At 39.1% G+C, this 16,033-nt stretch overlaps 2 protein-coding genes across 2 annotated transcripts; one reads left to right on the top strand and one right to left on the bottom strand.

Annotated features, from left to right (window-relative positions):
• Positions 1 to 4,239: 4,239 nt before the first annotated feature.
• Positions 4,240 to 10,683, top strand: LOC101314869. The gene is made up of 13 exons (XM_004302845.1): positions 4,240 to 4,413; positions 4,504 to 4,647; positions 4,746 to 4,861; positions 4,983 to 5,137; positions 6,112 to 6,200; positions 6,542 to 7,088; positions 7,397 to 7,564; positions 8,029 to 8,192; positions 8,292 to 8,371; positions 8,659 to 8,770; positions 9,275 to 9,349; positions 9,438 to 9,603; positions 10,122 to 10,683. The coding sequence occupies exons 1-12, from the start codon at positions 4,339 to 4,341 to the stop codon at positions 9,579 to 9,581; spliced, it is 1,869 nt and encodes a 622-aa protein (XP_004302893.1). The 5' UTR covers positions 4,240 to 4,338; the 3' UTR covers positions 9,582 to 9,603; positions 10,122 to 10,683.
• Positions 10,684 to 11,858: 1,175 nt separating this feature from the next.
• Positions 11,859 to 14,283, bottom strand: LOC101314582. The gene is made up of 2 exons (XM_004302844.1): positions 13,369 to 14,283; positions 11,859 to 13,152 (listed from the first exon to the last, which is right to left on the bottom strand). The coding sequence occupies exon 1, from the start codon at positions 14,244 to 14,246 to the stop codon at positions 13,389 to 13,391; it is 858 nt and encodes a 285-aa protein (XP_004302892.1). The 5' UTR covers positions 14,247 to 14,283; the 3' UTR covers positions 11,859 to 13,152; positions 13,369 to 13,388.
• Between the last annotated feature and the right edge of the window lie 1,750 nt (positions 14,284 to 16,033).

Below are 16,033 nucleotides of genomic sequence, written 5' to 3'. Positions count from 1 at the left end.
GAGTGTTCTACTTTTAATTAATTTATGCCATGAACGGATCAAGGTGCAGAAATCCTTACAGAGGGACCAAGTACTGATCAGCGTTCAGATAACTATATGCAACCATTGTTTATATCAGAGTGTTAAACACAAGCAAGCAGCAACAATGCCCATTGTCTAGTGATCACTCACCTGCAGCTCAAGATTGTTAAGAGTCGATAAACAAACATCACAAGTACTAGGTGAAGGCTTTAGGTAGTTAGCTGGAGCGTATTGATTTTGTCAGATCTTGCTTTAGCTTACAATTGTGTTATAGCTTTTCTCATCAATACAAGAAAATTATCTAAGCATCTTTATAATTTCTCTGCAATTTTACTTTCTTAGCAGCATAAATTAGTAATGACGAAATTTACATAGTATGGTACCAAAAAGCTTAAGACTTACTGCCCATGAAGCTGAACTCGCTTGGGATCAGAACTTTGAACTTCTGATTTGCTAACATTGAGTGACCGTCAATAAGAATTATAGAAACACAGCAACAATCTGCAGAGACAAGAACTGAGTAAACTAGCTTGAAGAACCATGATTGAATTTGAATATACTATACTTAAGGAAAATTGTAACGTCGACATATGACTAGTGAAGTGCCACTCGGTATCAAATCAATAGGAATAGTGAAGAAATTGCAGTACGCCAAAACAAAAATAATTTGAGCAAAAAAAAAAAAAAAAAAAAACAAACAACACACACACACACACCCAATGCATCTTAGAACATTTTCAGTTAATAAGAAAATATATATTTCCAACACTAGGACAAGCTGGCAATTAAAAATAAATCCAAGACTTCCTCAATAATTACAATGGGGATCAGAGATTCAAAAGATGTAGAAACAGAAAGCCGACTGAGGTTGCCAAAGTTTGGTGGTAACTGGTGGACTTTTGGCACAAAGAAGACGTGCAATAATCCGGTGAGATGTAAAACAGGTGCTAAGCCTTGAAGCTGTCTAGAAAACTTTACTGCAAGGTGACCAGCGAAAGATGAAAAGAGAGCCATGTACATTTTGCTGCACCGTTGCTACAACCCATATGAAATTGACTCAAAACTCTCGACTTCACTGTCTTACATTATCCATGAGAACTTCTTCCTCACTGAAATCAAAGCTAGTACTAGCCAGGCTCTTGATTACACCTTGAGCATCTCCTTCCGCTTCAATTTTCTTACACTCAAAGATGAGCATAACCTGAGATCAGAAAGCAAAGCCTGTGATTCTGAAGCTTTGGTTTGTAAATTCCCGGTAAAAGGGATAGCTTCATGGCTCAAAGCCTCCTTTCTTATTAGTGCAAGATTGAATATATGAGCTCACAGATCGAACAGGAGATTGAAATGTCCTCAACATCCGAAGGGGCATCATACAAGAGAACCTACCATCTCCAGTTCACTTCAAGAAGAAGATTCAGCAAGCACAATAATTTGAAGATAGTAACATGAAAATTTCCAAAATTTCAGCCTCCTTCTTTCTAACAGGCAAACCATCAATCAATCTCAATTCTTATGCTCTTCATCTTGTTATTCAAGAGACATCCACCACAAGACTCATAGATAGGTGAAAAAGGATCACCTTCCATTACACCCCTAGTGGCTTCCAAACCTCCCTTTAGGTCTCCCTTTTAAGTAATCCCAGCCGCATCTCCTCCACTTAGCTCTAATCCATTATTTCGTAGAAGAACAGAACACTTTGTTAGCCAATTACAACATTTCTCACTAGTGCAGAACATACTCGTAGTAGGTCTGCAGTGGCCTCCAGAACTTGTTAAGGTGTATATGCCAAGAGAATCCAATGTACAAATGTTTAGCATGATTGGATTTTAAACAGATATAAGAACTAAGATTCCAGAATCTACAATGCAAAAGACTGCTTCGTTACATTCGTACATTGTATAAGTACCAAAGTCTGACAAAACCATAGATTTGAGACACTACTAACCAAGCTGTTTGTCAACATGCAAAACAACATGGTTTCATGCATTAATAAATAACTGAAATATGGGCACTAAATCTGTACAAGTCAGAATGAAAGAAAGAGTAGTAACCTAAAAATATCATAATCATATAATCCATTTGGGACTTCCTTATTCATAACTGCTTCACTAACGAAATCATGCAGTTACGCAAAGTTCAGAACAGAGTCACAAAGCAACTAATAGATCTTGGACGATCTTTCATAACTGATATTCGACGTGCACATAAGAAGGATCATTATCAATTGACCCTTCCTCCGGAATAGTCTACTTGTAGTCGGGGATACCATAGTGACTTGGCTCTGGGTTCGTACTGCATAGCTTCCCAATAGGAATGCCAAATACAAAAAGCTACCTGCCCGCTAGCTACTAAAAAAGGGAAAGGCCTGACTATATTCCTGAAGAGAGGAAAGAACAAAGAAGAAAGCGGGGAGCTCAGACTTACTAAACAAAGAGAGAATCAAGGAAGTGAGGCTACAGACTAAACCTAAGAGAGAGAGACATCAGAAAGGCATCTAGGTATGGGTTTGGATCATAGGCCCTGGTGACAGCTCCCCATACTAGTAGGGAACAAGAAAGTATGCTATTGGTGCTATAGGTACTGTTCTTGTTATCATCAGCAGATAGCTTCTTTCACTGTAAGCAGGAGTTTTTCTCTACTGCTGCTGGTATCACTTTCCGGATATGCTCCTTCTTTTACTGGCGATCGCACCCAGCCTAGTTACAGCATTCCTTTCTATTGTGCCTAAAATTTCTATTTTTGCTAATATTTGATATGTTTCTATTTATCGTTCCTATGGAGCTGCATTGCAACAAATCTTGTTCTTCTGCAACATTGCTTCTATGATCCTAGAGCCCTGGTTGACATGGCTCACACTGGTTGCCATGACCCAAACGAAAGTGAAGAGACCTCTAGTTCAATGAGTAATCTAAAGAATTTTATAGCAATGTTTTTCACTATAACATTGCTAAGAATAAATGATAATATAGTTTCAGAATCCAAAAGCAACACAGCTATCATCATACTTGTGGAGTTGACTTATCAAATGAACATTCTCTGAGCATCCACAAGCAAAGAAATGTCCAATCCACATGCGATAAATATATAACAAAGTTCAAAGCGAAAGCGACAACACTGATTTGAGAGGCTGCTAACCTGTTTGTCCAAATGAAAAACTAGTTGCCTTTGTATGTTGGGAAACTACCAGAACTATGGCTCCAGAATCTACAAATACAGAATGAAAGGTTTGAATGAGTAATCTAAAGAATATTGAAAAATGAAAACAATGTTTTCATCAAAAAATTTCAGCTATCTACTCGAGAATTATCTTTTAAGTGTTTATACATGTCTTCTAATTCTTTCTCTCGAGTACACATTTGATTGAATTACGCATACATCATCATTTCAGACTTGCTCATTCAGCATTGCTTCACAAACATATTCTTGCTTTTCCACCCATGTGTTGGGTAGGCCTGTACCACATGGAGAACAAACTACAAAACTCAAAATCATCAAATCTAGACAGTAGTACTACAATTTTTCAGAAACGTAAGGATTTCACTACATCCCAACCAATAACTACTCGGTGCAATCTTTCAACCTGTCAGAAGAAGGCCAGTTGTATCCCTTATATCAATACCAATAGCAGCAGATGCAGCGAAATCGTAATCCACAGAATAATTCTAGAAATAATTAGAATAGAACCCAGAAATCTTTAGCAGGGTCTCTAATAATGTCCTGATCTAGAATAGCAAAAGTACATTCAGAGCATTTTAACTATAGAACAATAAAATTGAAACCAGATGGCATCAAAAGCTCTATTGATCAAGCTAAAACAAAAATGGGTACCCAATCATTCCAACGAGTAACAACACACCCCAAGTATAACAAAACTAGACAAACACGGGTTGCTTCAGAGAGCATTAACTTGTTCGAGTTCCTTGTCGAAACTCTCTCATCGATCATCTCCCTCCTTGTTTTTTGATGTCGTATGTGGAGACATGGAACCAAAATATACGATCAAGGGAAGGGCGCCGGTAAATGGCTTCAACCCGGAGTTGAATAACTGTCTCTTACCTTGTTCGTCCTTTACTTTAAATCCTATCCGTCAAATAACATCCAAAGGCTATAATCATGACATCTCAGGGGTAACTCACTAAGTCTTATTTAAACAAAACGACCCATTTTCCCAAAACCTGTTTTTTCATCAAGGGAGGGTTTAGGGTTTAGGGTCTTCGGTCGTCAAACCTCAGAGCCAGCCGACACGGCCCCGTCTCTTCTTCCTTCTCTCCAATTCTCATACACACTTGCTTCATTCTCAGTTTTCCAGACCCAAACATGAGAGACCTCCTCACGGCGTTTAGTCCGTCGCTGGACTTGTTCGCCATTACTTCCGGCGACGGCAGAATCAAGGTAGTTGAAATCACCAACCTATGTTCTTTTTTCTTTTTTCTTACTAATTATGCTGAAAGAATTGATTTTTACTTTCTGGGTTTGCTGTAGATTTGGGATACAGTAAAGGGTCAAGTCCAGACTGAGTTTACGGATATAGTATCAGATGAAGACACAAGTATTTTTGCCAAAAGAGAAAGAGGGCATCTCTCTGTTGATTATACATGCATGAAATGGTTCACTTCTGAACGAAAGGTTCTGACTTTGCTTTGTTGGCATTGTAAAAGTTGTATTTTTTTTTTTTTTTGTTTTGGGGGTTTTTAAATTTTTTTTGTGTTTGATGATTGTTTCAGAAGAAAAGGAAGCTTGGGTGCTCATTGTTGGTTTTGGGTACTGGTGGTGGTGATGTGTTGGCTCTTGATGTGGCTGCTGGTCAGTCAAAATGGAGAGTTACTGATTGCCATGCTGGGTTAGCTTCCTGCTTGAATCTTTCTTTGGTGTTGAATGTATGTGGTTCAAATGTTTGATGGATGTTTTTGACGTTTCGGGATGTTTAACTAACTCAATTTTGCGGTTTTTGTCATGTGCAGTCGTGTTAGTGCCATATCCTTTGCGAGGAGTGGCTCTTCTATTTATACTGCCGGTGCTGATGGGATGATATGTGAAATCGATTCACTGACAGGAAACCTGTTGGGGAAGTTCAAAGCATCCACAAAGGCAATATCCTCTATGTCTGTTTCAGCAGGTATGGTAGTTAATGCATATATGTTCTTATGGTCTTTGCTCAGAGTACTGCTCTGCTTCTCAGTGTTTGTTGTTTTTAATACTCTGCATATTTGCTGAAGATACTATTTGGCAAGTCTTTACTTAAAGAACCAAACCATCTGGATATGTTAGATGTGGGATGCAGTGTTGTTTGGTCTGTAATTAAGTTGAAAATGGTGTTGTATTGAGGTGACGAGTTGTAACTAATTTTATCTAAGAATTGGTTTTTAAGTCTACAAGAGAGTGGACTTTCTCATTAGGGTGGAATGTGTAAAATGAACTTGGCCCTTAGGCAACCTTTCTTTCGAAGTTAGAGAAGTCTAAAGACCTGTATGGAGAGACTAGACCAATTCATGGGTTGATTGGAGAATGCTATTGTCAGAGCATTACTTCTATGATCTTAGGAGCACTCCCATGTGTCCCATAATTGTCCTTTTGATTTTCTCGCACACATCACCAGCTTCTCTGGTCTCAGACCATTCCTGTATGATGACCTAATTTCTTCTCTGGTCTCAGGCCATTCCTGTATGATGACCTAATTCCAATTTCTGGATGATGGCCTCATTCATCAGGGCTTTGGCTTGTGGTCCAAACCAGTTTTCAAAAAGGAATATTAATGTTTAATTTAGTTGTTTCAAGCACATAGTTACAAGGTCCTGTGAAAGAATGTAGAGTTGGCTGGTTAGTACATATAGAAAGGTAGGAAGCGATTGTATTCAGGACCGAGTCCTATCCCTATCAATTATGGTATGTGCAATCCCTTTCAGCTTCACAAGTGTGAGGCTGGAGGAAATTGTAAATAGCTATTACTAAATGGACTACAATAATCAACTTAGACATGTCTAAACTGTGCAAAAGCTTTCCGGGGATCCAAATAAAACTCCATTCTTTGCTAGATTCTGGCTTTTACTGTATTGTTGATAGTGCCTTCTGGATGATCTTTTCTCCGTCCAGATGGGAAGATATTAGCAACTGCTGCTGCACAAATGAAGATATTGAATTTGGCTGACCACAAAAAGATACAGAAGTTTTCTGGCCATCCCGTGAGTGCTATTCTTTTCTCAGTTCTTTGTTTTTAAGTCTGCTTATCTTTCTGATGATGCTGTTGGCTTACCATCTTTCTAAGAGTTTCATCTGTTAGAATGTAAACTAATGATTCATTAGAGATTTTAAGCTCCCAAAGGACTCTGCACCATTAGAGAGTCCATTTTGTGGAATTCAGCACAATTAGATATTACATTTGTAATAATTTAAGACCATGGTAACTTTAGATGCCAATTTCCCAAAGCTCTCAACCATTAGGAGCGCAAACCATTCATTTATGTTATAGCAATCTTTCTAATGGTTCTTTCAGAGTTTAATGACATTATTCTACTATTCATAGGGAGCTGTTCGCTGTATGATCTTCACTGAGAATGGGAAGTACATTCTCTCATCTACCGCAGGTGAAAGGTATATTGCAGTATGGAATATAGATGGTGGAAAAAAGCAGTCAGCAAGTGCTGTCCTTGCAATGGAGCACCCTGCTGTCTTTCTTGATAGCAAGTGCATAGACAATGAGGAAGTTGGTGACACAGGTCTATATGTCTTGGCAATCTCAGAAGCTGGTGTTTGCTATTTTTGGTTTGGGAAGAATGCTGAGGAGTTATGGAATGCGAAGCCCACAAAAGTTTCAGTATCTTCTGAAGACAGTTTGTCTGAAACTCATAGGGCTTCACCTGCAATATTTGCTGCAGTTTTGCAAGGAATTGCTAAATCTGCTTCTGGGCAGATATTTGTTGCTTCTGGATTACCGGTGAAGCCATCATTCCAGAAACTTTTGGTGCATTCCAGTACAGACATAAAGCTGAGTAGCTCTCGTGATGGGGTTCTTCTACCAATGAGTCAGTCTCTTGTCAAATCCAAGAGAGGCCAAGATGTACAAAATAGAGGTATAACTTGATTACAACTAGTTCCCCCAATTAATGCAGTTTATCAAGATGTCTTGTTGATTTTCTTAAACTTATTAGATAACAAGAGTCATGACTCTTAATTAGATGTCCATTCCACCTCGTAAGGCTGTTTTGTATAACCACTTATTTAATATACATTCAAATCAGTTGTCTCATAAGACTATGTGCTTTAAAATTCCCTTTGGCTGAAAAGTAGTTAATTGTTTCCGGTCCAAGTTAGTACTGTTTACTTTTATTCTGATTCTTGATATCAATTTGATAGCTGACTAGTGTTTATGATTCATCAGTTGTTGCATTAGATCGTGCAAATGCAGAAGATGCTCTACTTCCGATTCCGAAGATCTTTGATTCGCATGGAAAAAAGAAAAAGCATGAAAAATTGCGCTTTGACAAAGACGAACTAATGGCCGATATGGAGGACAGCAGGACCCTCTCTGACCCTGTGAAGAGCAAAGGTAGGCGCTATATTCTCTCAGTAATGCCACTGAAACTTACCTGTATCTATACTATTGTTAAAAGAAGAGAGCTTCCTCTCCATAACTGAATTGTTTTAGCAATATAACCTATATATGTTAAAATACTTTGAAATAGAACTAATCAATAGACATAATATAGTAATTAAATATATGAAATAAAAATAAAAAAATTACAAAAAACGTGGTTATCTATAAAACGTAGGGTGTGGGTTGTGCTAGTGTAATATAAGTAATCCTATAGCTATTAACAATTATGGTATGTGGCAAAAATATTAGTTTTCACTTTTCACCCATGATATTTTTACGAATGTCAACATGTGTACTTATATGTATTTGACCTCTGGGCTCTGGTCATTATTTGTTTTCTACTATCCTGTTGAAAAGTAGTGGTGCAAAATAACCTTATAATGGGTTTGATGTATTTGCTATGCTGGTATGTCCAGATGGCACGGTAGAGTTTGAACTTGACACTGGAGCAATTTGTATGGAGGACCGGTTGAGATCATTAGGAATACTCAGTAAAGTAGATGACCCAACCATCAATTCCGCACTTAATTCTGCGGCATTTAAAAGTATTGACATTCAGACAAATATGTCACAAAAGAAGGTGTGCTTATTTATTTGTGTATTTCAAGTGTCATATATTTTATATTTCTATTTGTACTACTTTGAGTTTGTTCCCATCTAAATTATAATCATCAACCAGATGAGGGCGGCTGTACTGTCAATGGTACCTAGTGACGCATACAAGTTATTGGGAGTTTTGGTGGCCATTTGGCAAACAAGGTTTGTTCTTGCTGTCATGATCTTGCATAGGTTTTTCATCACATGTATGTGGTTATGTGTGTGTGTGTGTGTTGTGTGTGTATATATATATGTATATTATATTTTTTTTCTTGTTCTTCTTTAATTTTAAACGTAGCTGTGTGTGCAAAAGTGTTTTTTTAATAGATAAGTCCGTTCAGTTATGTTTTATGCCTAAGTGATAATTTGCTTTGTTGTTAGTAGTACTTTTATATCCAATGCATTATGGTGAAAAATAACTTTGACTGGTTTTAATATATCATTTAAAGGTCTAGCAGTGGAAACTATGTCCTTCCATGGATATACTGCATATTGGTAAATCACAGTCATTATGTCATGTCAGAAGAGCCTCAGACCCAGGTGCTTAGTTCCTTGTTCAAGGTAAATAGAATTAGTGTATTCCTAGTCTCTATTATCTCCCTTATTATTTTATTTTCTTCTCTTCATACGATAAGTTCAGTAGTACTGAAAGTGATTTGAAACTGTCTTTTAGATTCATTGTGAATTGTTCTTGATGGAAAGTTTCTGCCCAGTTTTCCGTGAAAGAACATCTTTTTTCTTCCAAAACTTCTCCACAGTGCTGCTGGATGCCTAGTTTAGTAGTTATGCATATGATAATACGATGACAAACTGACCTTTGATGGGACAAGCCAAAGCATAGATGACTTCCTTGGTTACATTACCTGAAATGTCCTGAACTTCTGACTTTTACACTTGGGAAAAATGACTTTACACATAAATGCTCCCTAGGAAGGTCTATGTATTTGTTTGTCCTGAAGTGGGCAATCTTCCACTCAATTCCTCTTTCAAAGCCAGACTCCATCTTATACTTGTGGTATAATGTATTGCATGCAGCCTCATAATTAAATATTGTTCTCTTTGCAGGTTACTAAATCTAGAAAGGCAGCTATTCAGCCTTTATTACAATTATCCGGTCGTTTGAAGCTTGTAATGGCACAGGTTGAGAGTCTCAGATGTTCACATAAATTCAGTACTTCTTTCCAACTTTGTTGGTCTTTGATTGGAATTTTTGTATGCTTTTTACTAGATTGAAAAGGCTACAAACACCGGAAGTCAAATTTTATCGCACGAGGACCAGAAGGATGGAAGTGAAGATGATGATGAAGATGAAAATGAAATTCACTACAGGGAAGATGACGACTCTGAAATAAGCAGCGATGATGAGCAGTAGTTGAACCTAACTTCACTTTGTGGTACATGTTATTTTGTTATGTTTCTCCATTCTTAGTAAAATTTTCTTTTTGGACGACTTGGTGGACCTGCACTATTAGTTTATAGCTTACTGTCATTGATTTTACTAGTTCATAAGGCGTATAAAGATCGTGCTAGATTATGGAGTAGATGCGTGTTCTTTCTGATGTTAGAGGAATGGCCTGGTCCTTAGTTCTCAAGTATTTGAAACATGATAGTTGACATAGGGTATTTTATAACATGGAATGCCACTTATTGGCTGGAGTTGGATTTTATGGTTTTATTCTGCTAGATTATGGAGTAGATGCGTGTTCTTACTGATGTTAGAGGAATGGCCTTAGTCCTTACTCTCTTAATAAGGAACTAATCCGTTCCTTCTTAGTTTCTGTATTTGAAACATGATAGTTGATGTAGGGTACTTTATAACATGGAATCTACTTAATTACAATTATGGCTTTTGCTTATTTTCCATTTTTTTTCTTATAAGTGGCAATTTGTTTTGATGTACATGTGGATTTAGGATAAAAAGGCTAGAAGTGTTGCAGCATGTTCAACATCTTGCATCAGCCGATCGAATGTTCTCTTGATGCTGCTAAGCTGGATAAATTAGTGCTCAAGGTCACATCTGGGCCATGCTTAACACCCACAGTTTTGTTTTGCTCCATTCAACCCTCTTATCATGGTGAAGAAATTTATTTGCCTCGAGATATCAATTATTATTGTCTTTCTTTGTAATTTTTTGCATAACATAGGTTCATTAGTGCATATCTTTGTGCCTTGCAAAAAGCAATCAACTATGTACAATGAACACTCTTGCTGCCAATAGACTAGCACGATATCTGCTGCTTTGGCACTTGTTAAAAAATATCACTACTTATAAAGAGTACTTTTGTGGTAGAGTTAATAATCGTCTTTAGAGAGATTGAGTTGTAAGATAGGTATTATAGGTCTTTAGGTTCTTTGGGTATTTCTATACTTGCAAATCTCAAGCAAGTTTATGCTTCTACGTTTGGTATGGTATATATATATGCGCTTGCGCGTGCTGATTCTACGCTATTAATCAGAGATTGTTGAATGCTTCCATTGTCAGCTCAGTTCTTGGATGGTTGGATATAGTAATTGCTAAATATTTTTATTCTTCGTGATGACAGTCATGACACTCCCATTACATTGCCCATCTTGAAGCACAAATACCTTGCACATACCTTTTATGCATCATGCATGGTATCAGAATTTGCTGTATGTGCTTGTTCGATCATTTTGTACGTATATTCTTCTTTTATCAAACGTATGGGATCTTTGTCTTTCTTTCTCTGGACTTAGTTATCTAGTGATGGCAGTTTGTCGTGTCTTTTACAGTGTCTTTGAGAATCTTAAATGTAGTCAACTCTCCTACACTCTAAACTCTCCTACAAGGGTTTTGGGGATGATTCAAGGAATTTGACTGGGTGACTGAAATTGCCCTAGTGTTCATCTGATGCAACTAGGAGCTGTATAATGTGGCACATAATTTTTTTCTTGATTCTAGATTTTGGCATTGTGCAAAGTAGAGACAGATTGTAGATTTTGTTCGAAAATGTTGACGGATTTGATCTGTGGCTGACGGATTTGATCTGTGTATGGCTTCGTATGAACAGGAGTTATATGGGTAATCTTCCCATGGATTGGTATTTGTATAATTGTATGTGGAGCACTAGTTAAAACAGCGAGTCATCATTTGAACCATTTCCTTTCTTGAATCAGTTGCAACATTTTGGGGATGGAGTATTTCAGGTTAGGACTCTATAGTGAGAAGAATGATTTACGTAAAATGATTTTAGAAGATGTTTTCACAGATTGCTTCTGCGGAAACAAAACTTGGGTGGGTAGCTTCGCTACTTTTCAAGTGCAGAAGTCAAGACAGTCGAGACTCATGGATAGCTAATACTGAAGACAAGATACTCTTTATCTTTTAGAAATAGTAGATGAGATAGAAGAGGGTCATCCACTCCCATCCTTAAACCCTGTAGCTGCCTGAACGCACATCCATTGTTGATCATTGCAGTGGGAACTTCAGTCACCAAGATAAAGATGCAAGGAGAAATTGGTTCTCCCTGATGCCACGACTTGGCTTAAAGAAAGATCCATGTCTACCATTGAAAAGCATAGAAAAAACATCGTTGAATTAGTTGAACCCACCTCAAATCAAAACCCATCATTGAAAGCGCAGAGTCTCGTTCAATCCTATCATAGTCTTTTTTTTTTTTTTTTTTTTTTTACATATCCAGTTAAGCCCCATATCATATTATTTACCGCCTAAGGGGATGAAACACCCTATGAGGAATGATAATATTGTCTTGAATTTTGTCGATCTTGAATGAAAGCTGCTTGGTTATCTGATATAAGCAATGGTAGAATGTTTCTCAACCTGTTAGCTAGCAAGAATCTTAAATAGAATCTTGTAAGATACATTACAAAGACTGATGGGTCGAAATTGAGAGAAGTGCTCAGGCTTGTTTACTTTTGGAATTAGCACCAATATGTGTCTTGTTGTCAGATGACGCATCACACATAATAGAATTCACGACATCCCAGTAGACTTGATAAAAGGTACCTGAAAAACCATCAGGACAAGAGAGACCAACTCCTCCTTCACCTCATCAGGATCACTGGATTTTAACAATCGATCAGCCCTCCAGATTTCCCTTAGCATTATTGATATGCAACTTTTGTCTCAATTTTTCTTCTTTATTCTTTGTTTCCATAATGAAAACAAAGTTTGGATCCACTACTCTCTTGAGGTATTTTCAGTCAAGGTCGTACCCTGACCTTAACAGTTCCAAGAGATGAACCTCATGGCTGTATATATTGTGGCGGAACCTGCCACCACAGCCATTTCTATCAAATGCACCTTTCCACATATCCAGCTGCATTATAGACACACATCAAGTAACTCATCATTTTCATCAGGAAGATTCTTATCAGTAAGATTGTTGTTCCTTGTATATTTCCTTTTACTCCCACAAGTTCTAGAAGCAACAGCACCACTCCATAATTGGAGCAAGAGGAATATCAAACTCAAGAGACTTCTTAAGCTTTTTTAGAGTTGGAGGGTCTTCTTCCTCCCATTTACATTTCAGTTGAAGCCTGTGAAAAATACTCGAGAGACAGCACATTGGAGATTTAGCCTTAACAACCACTGAAACCATGACACTCCTCATTGCATCATCATCGTCGCTTAATTCCGATATCTTTCAAGCCACAGTCCCCGGTGAATAATTATCAGAGGCATCCAAGTTAACACCAGGGGATTTCTATATATCCAAGGATAGTTTCTCAGATGAGCTATATTCACAGGTGAATCTGGGGATTGGAAAGGTTACCGTTGGAATTGAAGACTTAGCCCTCGGAGTATGCTTTTCATTTTCTACTAATTCTCTGTTTAAGCATTTATACATCTCTTCTAATTCTGTTTCTCGACATATTTGAATGAATTCTGCATACCTCATCATTTCAGAAGCTGAATGCTTCACAAACATATTCTTGCTTTTCCACTCATGCGTTGGGTAAACCTGTAGAACATCGAGAATGAACTCAGAAACTCAAAAGCCTTGAAACCAAACTTCACTACATCCCAACCGATTGTTACTCTACTAGAATAGCAACCTAGAGATAATTAGTATTGTCTCTGTATTAATGTCCTAATCTACAATAGGAATCTAGAAAGTACAGAGTAATTATCTATAAAACAATAAAACTGAAACCGTTATAAGATAACATCAAAATACCTAACAAAATCCACAAACAGTCATTCTTCAGAGAGAATTTGTTCGAGTTCCTTGTCGAAACACTGGTCGTCGTCTCCCTCCTCTTCTTGCTGCAACAGCTGCTGCTCTTCTTCATTCAATTTCTGACTCAACCCTGTCTGCCTATAAAACACTTCCCTCTGCGCATCCCACTCCTTGGAAATCTTCTCCATCACATCCCCCACCAACTCCTTATCCCCCTCAAGCCCCTCCTTCATCTCCTCATCCCCGCCCTCCACCGCCGCAACCCTCTTCAACTCCTTATACTCCCTCGACATCTGCTTCACCTTCCCCAAATCAACCTCCATCCCCAAATCCATATGAATAAACTCCTCGATCTTCGACTCCCCAAACAGCTTCTCACACGCCGCCCGAATCCTCCTATTCTCCAGCTCCGTCAGCTCGTCCACCTTCCCTTTCAGCCCCTCATTCGTCTCCACGCACCCGAACAGAAACGCCTTCTTCTCCAGCAGCCTCCTCACCAGAGCAGCCGCCGCTCCCAAACCCCGAACCTTCGCCTCCGCCACCAGGCTCCGGAGCTTCTTGAGCTCCTCGAGGGAGAGGTAGATTTTGAAAGGGGGCATGAAAGGCTGGGTCTCGTGGAGGCAGTAGAGGCAGTAGAGGCCGCCGAGGCGTCGTGATAGGGAGGAGTGTGGAGAGATGAGGTGGGCGATTGAGTGGGAGTAGAGGGATTGCATGAAGAGGGCGAGGGAGTTGGCGCAGGTGGGACGGGCGTTGTAGATGTAGGAGAATTTTTTGGAGAGCCAGACTTGCTTCATGTCGGAGAAGCGAGTCGAATCGGCGGCGGCGAATTGGGATATGAGGTCGTCCATGTCGCGCTTCATCGGAGCTAGATCCATTTGATGTGCCCGCAAGTCCTTACTGAGTTTTATTTGAATTGCCTAGCGAATCTCGCTGTTAAGTTTTCGGGTGGGATGGGATCTCACTGAATCGAAGTTCAGTGGGAAAGTCTCGTTGGGGAACTTCCCGGATGTGATATCGTGGTTCACTGAGAAGAGTGGATCTGCTGTGTTACATGTAGTGACTTGTGAGAGTAGGACGTCGCACTCTCTAAAGCAAAATCCAAGACCGATATATTATATTTTTTAATATTTTATTTATTTTTTTCATTCAGTGATAAAAATGTTTATTTATAAGCATTATATAGTGTCTTGAATGATCTAGAAGATCTATCAATATTGTAATATATTCTAATAAGAAAATGGATTAACTAATCCTACGTGTATTAGGGCAAGACACAATGACGGAAATATAATTTCTTTAAGGGAAAATGCTCATTTAGTATTAATTTAAACCTCTCATTTCTCATTCTAGTGATAATCTTTTTCATTAGCCCATTTTAATATAAGGTAACCTTTTTTATGCTCAAATGCACAAATCTTTATGTCCAAATGCACAAATCTTTACTAAAGTCTTAACAAATTATATTATTTTAAGACTATTTTACCCTCACCCCTTAAACATGTATAGAGAGAGAAAGTGGAAGAGAGAGAATAATTGGCCAGATCTCACCGGACTTCGGTCACCAGCCGCCGGACTCCGGTCACCGGCCGCTGGACTTTGATTGCCAGATTTCTCGGTCGCAGGATTCCAGTCACCGGTAACTCGGTTACTGACCCCCAATAACTCAATTTTTCTCTCGTTGCCGCATTTCGGTCACCGGTAACTCGGTTACTGACCCCCAGTAACTCAATTTTTCTCTTATCGCCGGATTTCGGTCACCGGTAACTCGGTTACTGACCCCTAGTAACTGAGTTATTGACTCCTAATAACTTGGTTACTGACTCCCAATAATCAGTTACTGACCCCCAGTAACTCAGATTTTTTTCAGTCGCTGGATTCTGGTCACCAATAACTCAGTTATTGACTCCCAATAATCAGTTACTAACTCCCAATAATCAGTTACTGACTCCCAATAACTGAGTTACCGACCCCTAATAACCAAGTTACCGATTCCTTAAAAAAGTTACTGACCCACCCAAACCACTTATCGACCGTCGCCGGTGTCGACTACGATAGACGACCTTAAGCTTCCTCCTAACTTCCACCGCCGCCTTCAATCTCTTGCAATAGTGCCTTAAATTAGAAAAGAAGCTTTACAGTGGATCTCCATCTTCAAATCCGACGACGAAGAAGATTACAGTGATGTCGAAGAGGGAGGACTTGAGGGAGTTGACGTCGAATAGGAGAGATCGGAGGTCGTCAGCGGCTTGGATGATGTCTCGGTAGTAAGCGTGGCAGACGCAATAGTCGGAGGCAGTTTTCATAGCAATTTGAAGGCGTTGGCCATGATTTGTTGATCGGAGATGGAGTTCCAAGCGCGGTAGACACGGCTGGAGCGAGTGAGGTTAAAGATCAAGGTCGAGGTCGAGATCGAGAAGCTCATCGGCGAGGCAGCGCCGCTTCTGCTTCAAACAGACATCCAGATCGGGAAAATTAGATGAAGCCAGTGGCTCCACCACGGTGGTTCTATATTTGATTGCTCCTTCGCGTCAATCCTCTTCCCGACTGCGACCGAAGACAAATATTTGGCCTTGATGATCTGGTGGAGGAGACCTGGTCGGAGAAGAAGAAGAAGAAGAAGAAGAAGGAGAGAGAGAGAGAGAGAGAGAGAGAGAGAGAGTAG

The sequence above is a fragment of the Fragaria vesca genome, linkage group LG6, assembly GCF_000184155.1.
Source record: "Fragaria vesca subsp. vesca linkage group LG6, FraVesHawaii_1.0, whole genome shotgun sequence".
Taxonomy (NCBI): domain Eukaryota; kingdom Viridiplantae; phylum Streptophyta; class Magnoliopsida; order Rosales; family Rosaceae; genus Fragaria; species Fragaria vesca.
This window is presented reverse-complemented; position numbering and strand designations above follow the sequence as displayed.

Bases quoted from the DNA above. Each gene is read 5' to 3' on its own strand.
- LOC101314869 (XM_004302845.1), top strand. From the start codon at position 4,339: ATGAGAGACCTCCTCACGGCGTTTAGTCCGTCGCTGGACTTGTTCGCC. The intron at 4,862-4,982 runs GTTAGCTTCCTG...TGTCATGTGCAG, and splicing joins GTTACTGATTGCCATGCTGG to TCGTGTTAGTGCCATATCCT. The intron at 8,372-8,658 runs GTTTGTTCTTGC...TATCATTTAAAG, and splicing joins GTGGCCATTTGGCAAACAAG to GTCTAGCAGTGGAAACTATG.
- LOC101314582 (XM_004302844.1), bottom strand. From the start codon at position 14,246: ATGGATCTAGCTCCGATGAAGCGCGACATGGACGACCTCATATCCCAA.